Raw genomic sequence first — 6,000 nt, forward strand, 5'->3', positions numbered from 1 at the left:
AAATTTTTGTAGAGATGGAGGTCTCACTTTTTTGCCCAGGTTGGTCTTGAACTCCTGGGTTCAAGTGATCCTCCTGCCTTGGCCTCGCAAACTGCTGGGATTACAGACATGAACCACTGTGCCCAGCTAAGATGTTCTCAAATACATATATGGTCACTCGGTCTCTGTTTTTTATGAAGTACATATTTATGTTCTTTATTACATTTTCTTCTATTTTCTTATCATTATATAGGACTTATTCTACATCCTACACACTGTGCTTGACAGTAATGTGTGTTTAAGATGTCTTCTCCCTCTCTGTGCCTTCTATTTTCACTCTTGTAGTATCTTCTGCTAAATAAATAGATGTTCATTTTCATGTAGTAAGATGTATTAATCTTTTCCTTTTATGGTTAGTGCATTATTTTTTAAAAAATAAATCTTTCCCCTCATCAATGATGTTTTTACCATTCAACATGATAATGGTGCTGGTTTGAGGGCAAAAACAAAAATCATCATGTTAAGAAGATAACTTTCTCTATTTTACTAGAGATTTTTTTAAAATCAATGATTGAAGTAGACTTTTTGTCAAATGTCCTTTCACATTCCACTTTATAAGATACAGAGAACTGATCTTTCCAATAATTTGAAAATACAGTTGGCCCTCCATTTCCACATGTTCTGCACCTACTCATCCAACCAACAGTGGATCAAAAATTTGGGAAAAAATAAACAGCAGTACAATTAATAAAAAATAGGACAAATAAAAAAGCAATACAGTATAATAGCTATTTATATAGCATTTACATTGTATTAGGTATCACAAGTAATCGAGAGATGAGTTAAAATATATGAGCATATGTGCATAGGTTACAAAAAATAATACAAATAAAAAAGCAATACAGTATAATAACTACTTATATAGCATTTACATTGTATTAGGTATCATAAGTAATCTAGAGGTGACTTAAAATATATGGGAGTATGTGCATAGTTTTATAAGTTTTATTATAAAGGAGACACATGGGTGAGGGGCAGGAGGGTCCCAGACATGGAGCTTCCAAGCCCTCTCCTTGTAGAATCCAGGCACATCACCCTCCCAGCACATCAGCATGTTCACAACCAGGAAGCTCCACTGAGCTTCTATGTCCAGAGTTTTTATTGAGGTTTCATTGTGTAGGCATGATTGATTAAATTGTTGGCCAAGCAATCAAATTCAATTTCTAGCCCCTGAGATTGAGCTGGTCCCAAGTTCCAACCTTAGGGAGCCACTAGGAGTTGCTTCATTAGCATTATAGAGGCACTCCTAGCATTCAGGAAATCCCACGGGATTCTGAAGATCTCTGCCAGGAGTACTCCTTTTTATACTATGAATATCAATGGAAAATCACCTAAAACTAATAAGAGTTCACAAAAAGGCCAAGTATGAAATAAATTAACAAAAAATCAATGCATTTCTTTCATGCCAATAAAGGGCAGTAAGAAAATAGAGTAAATAAAAGGTTCTACTTACAATAGTAAGGAAATATATAAAATGTGTTAGAATAAACAATACGAAATGTGGCATAGATTCCAGAAGATGTAGTGGAAAGTCAAGAAGAGAAAGGAACATGAGGTTGGGTTAGGGGGCAGTAGTAGGAAGAATAGATAACCATACGACTAACTTTTAAGATGCTGACTAAAGATGGCAGGGATGTGAGTCATGTGGGATTAACTGGACTCAACTGTCCAGCATACCTTAGGTATGAACATGAAGGTGTGCAAGATCATGCCCAAAGGTTCACTAGTAGTAAATGGCTTATAAAATACCTGTTCATAGGCACTGCAGCCAGGCTGACTCTACTTGTCGTTACTGACAGGTCCTATTTGAGTCACCACCGAATCTATCCTCCCCATTCTGACTCTGGGGAAGGAAGACAGAGAAGATAGTTACACACTTAAAAGTAAACCACCGAGGCCAGCTGCAGACAATTAAACAGTGAGGTATTAAAGGAGAAAATGGAAGCCTAGGTTTCTGCTTTACATTGATTTCATTTCCTGGGACCTTATACTATACAAGTTTAAATTTATTTGTATTTATGCTGATCTGAAAAGAAAGTTTAAATTTGGTTGGCAAAGCAATCTAAGAGGTGGGGTGATTTTTGAAGTACGTTTTTTTCATTTATTTTTCTACCATCACCACCTAGTGGAGAAAACCTTGAACTTCAGACAGAGGGGACTAGGGTTCAGGGAAAAATATTACTACAGGACCTACTGGGTGCCAGGCACTTTACTAAATACTTTCACATTGACAAGTTCACTTAATTCTCACGACAGACTGTGAGGTAGGCATTCTTATTCCTCCTTTAGATTTGGAAACTGAGTGTGAGAAGTTATGTAGCTTGCCCAAGGTCACACTATGGACAGCTCAAAACCCGGGTCCTTGAAGTCAAGGTCTAGAGTCATTTTCACCTCATAGGTCATCCAAATAGCTCAACTTCATCCATGTATGTAGCTGTGGGAGTCACGCGCACACACAATCTTTGCTTTGTATTTTTCCTTTTTATTATTTATATAATATAGGATAGAATAGCACAAGTAGAAAAAGGAAATGGCATTATATTATATACATTAGGTTTTGTTTTTGTTTTTTGAGACGGAGTCTCGCTCTGTCACCAGGCTGGAGTGCAGTGTTGTGATTTCGGCTCACTGCAACCTCCACCTCCTAGATTCAAGCAATTCTCCTGCCTCAGCCTTGCAAGTAGCTGGGACTACAGGTGCGCACCGCCACACCCAGCTAATGTTTGTATTTTTAGTAGACAGGGTTTCACCATTCGGCCACGATGGTCCCCAACTCCTGACCTTTTGTGATCCGCCCGCCTGAGCCTCCCAAACTGCTGGGATTACCGGAGTTTATATTAATTCTCTCTTAATTTTTACTCCCATAGTACACAAGTTTCCCATGACAATACTTTTGAAAACACTATTAGTTAATAAAGTTGGACATAAAATTATGTCTATATGCAACTATACTAATCTTGAAACACGTCCTAAGAGACTTAAGGTGCCAAAATACTAACAATGATTACAAGTAGATTCGTAGATTTTCCACAGCATTATTTTTTGAAAAAAAATTTTAGGCCTTACATTAAGAGATTCAAGAAATTTCAGTTTGTTTCCATTTTAAAGTTTCTTGGATGGGTTAAGTGATCATGTGTCCACGTTATCTCTATAAATGTTTAAAATCAGTGTACTGTATTTCCACATTTAACAACACTTTTCTTGAAAACCTTGCTTTGAGGTCAGCCCGAAAACTTGTTTTTCAAGTATTCACTTCTGTGATGCTCCTGCAATAATCCTTATGTGCTTGCAATTGATGCATTTTTACTCTCATTAACTTGACGAATAAATACACAGACCGTCACGGAAACTTAACAGTTCTTAAACAACACAGTGCAGAATTTCTTCCTTCTGGTGGCTTCCTGATCTCGCTGGCTCAGAAATCAAACGGCAGACCTTCCCGGAGGCTGCTAAAGCTCTTAAGTCAGTACTTCTAAAGTTAGCCATATCCTGCCAGTGGGTTCAGTGGGTTTGTAGTCTGACTGCCTTCAGAAGTAAAGCTACAAGCCGCCATACTGAGTATTACTACTCATTAACGCAATTCAGACCCAAACACCAAACAGCAGCAAAAATCTAATACAAAACACAAAAACACAAAGCACAACTCAACTTATGAGGAAGGACCGAGTGAGTCGCCACTGTCAGCTCCAGCAGCCTGATTTTATTCTCTTATCTGGCCCCACCTACAACCTGCTGATTGGTCCATTTTACAGAGAGCCCATTGGTCTGTTTTACGGAGAGCTGATTGGTCTGTTTTGACAGGGTTCTGACTGGTGTGTTTACAAACCTTGAGCTAGATACAGAGTGCTGATTGGTGTATTTACAATCCCTTAGCTAGATATAAAGGTTCTCCAAGTCCCCACCAGACTCAGAAATCCAGTTGGTTTCTCCCATTAGATTCTGAACTGTGGCTGCGGCTGCGGCTGCGGCTGGAGTTGCCTGCTAGTCCCGCGCAATGCGCCTGCATTACTCAGCCCTGGGGTGGTGAATGGGCCTGGGTGCTGTGGAGCAGCAAGCGGCGCTCGTCAGGGAGGCTTGGGCCGCGCAGGAGCCCTTGGTTGGGGGGAGGCTCAGGCATGGCAGGCCTGAGCCTTGTGCTGCGTGGAGGCAACTAAGGCCCGGCGAGAAGTGCTGGCCCAAATGTTAAGCTTCTCACTGTCCTGGGCCGGTGGTGCAGGCCGCTCTGAGTGCGAGGCTCACCTGAGCCCACGCCCACCCGGAACTCGCGCTGGCCCGCAAGCACTGCGCGCAGCCCGGTTCCTGCCTAGCGCCTCTCCCGCCATACTTCCTCACAAGCTGAGGGAACCAGCTCCGGCCTTGGCCAGCCCAGGAAAGGGCTCCCACAGTGCAGCGGTAGGCTGAAGGGCTTCGCAAGCACGGCCGGAGTGGACGCCAAGGCAGAGGAGGCGCTGAGAGCCAGCGAGGACTGTGAGAGCTGCCACAACGCTGTCATCTCTCACTGCTGAGGGACAAATGAAAAAAAGAGCTCACGGCTGGGCGCAGTGGCTCATGCCTGTAATCCCAGCACTGTGGGAGGCCGAAGTGGGCGGATCACCTGAGGTCGGGAGTTCGAGGAAGAAACCCCGTCTGTACTAAGAATCCAAAAAAGCTACCCGGGTGTGGTGGCGGACTCCTGTACTCGGGAGGCTGAGGCAGGAGAATCACTGGAACCCGGGAGGCGGAGGTTGCCGTGAGCTGAGATTGCGCCATTGCACTCCAGCCTGGACAAGAGTGAAACTGCGTCTCAAAAAAATAATAAAAGCTCACGATCCTCTTTTGGTAGTTTCAAATTATATGATGATTAAAGTTTAACTCGTTTCTCTAGCGTTTCTATTAATCTTGTTTTTGAGCCTTTTTTAGTTAGAAACAACTCCTAACCAGCCAGCCAGGTGTGGTGGCTCAGCCTGTAACCCCAGGACGACTCCAAAGGCTAAGGCGGAAGGGTCCCGGGCGCCCAGGTGTTCAAGGTTGTGAGCTCTGGTCGTGGCCCTGCACTCCAGCCTGGGCGACAGAACGAGTGAGACCCTCAATCTGCTCTTGCCCAGATGAAATAAAAATTCCACTTTTGGCCAAATTTCGGAAAAGTCTTCGTTCTCCAATTCATTTACCTCCTCTAGTTACCAAAAATGCATGTTTTGAGATACATGTTTTCAAACGGGAGACTTACAGAAAAGCAAAAAATAACATGGTCATTCAAAGATGCAGAATACCACACTTGTTTTAATCTGATATTCTTTCCATTTCTATCCGTCTACGACGTAATTGCACACGGGCGCCTCCCATCATTTGGTTGCTAAGGAGACAGAAGGCTGGTGTTTCCGATTTGCCACTATTACACAGCGGCCCGCGAGAAGCATCTCTTGGCTCGAAGCGCGCCGTAGGTGAACCGCCCTTGACTTAAACGCCAACACATCTAAAAGGGGGCGAGGGACGCTTTATTTTCATTTCCCTGACCACTACTGAGGTGAGCATTTCTTTCACTCGCGTACTTGCTTGTATTTTTTCTGCTGTTCACGTCCAATAGAACACTGGTTTTCTATTGGAGGCTTTTGGGTTTTTTCCCCCATTTCCCTTTCGTTACAAACGACCCGCTGCGGCCTCCTCCTGCTTGTCCCCACAGGCCCATTCAACAGCCCAGCGCGGAAGGCCGGGAAAGCAGCGCTCGCCGCTCCAGCGCAGTCGGTGGCTCCTCCCCGCCCTCGCGCGACTCGCAGGCCTGGGCGGAGGGCTGCGTCCGCCACCGCGCAACCTCGCGCACACGCACCACGCTCGCCTCGCGACCCCCCCCCCCCCCCCCCCACAAAGGCTGTTCTCAGAGTCGGAAATGGACGCACGGCGGCTGGGGCGAATGGCCGCGGACTACATTTCCCGAAGTGCCGCGCGAGATATTCTCGGCGGTGATTGGGGAAAACGGCCACGAAC

At 44.5% G+C, this 6,000-nt stretch overlaps 1 protein-coding gene across 2 annotated transcripts in view; it reads right to left on the minus strand.

The window, feature by feature from the left end:
• MYLK4 (myosin light chain kinase family member 4) overlaps nt 1–3,714 on the minus strand; it is a 102,172-nt gene extending 98,458 nt beyond the window's left edge. For both annotated transcript variants that reach the window (XM_055390907.2, XM_055390906.1), the window contains exon 1: nt 1,789–3,714. In XM_055390907.2, the coding sequence (XP_055246882.1) occupies nt 1,789–1,796 (8 nt within the window). In that variant the 5' untranslated portion in view covers nt 1,797–3,714. The remainder of the gene's footprint in view (nt 1–1,788) is intronic.
• Between the last annotated feature and the right edge of the window lie 2,286 nt (nt 3,715–6,000).

This window comes from Gorilla gorilla, chromosome 5, assembly GCF_029281585.2.
Source record: "Gorilla gorilla gorilla isolate KB3781 chromosome 5, NHGRI_mGorGor1-v2.1_pri, whole genome shotgun sequence".
Classification (NCBI taxonomy): domain Eukaryota; kingdom Metazoa; phylum Chordata; class Mammalia; order Primates; family Hominidae; genus Gorilla; species Gorilla gorilla.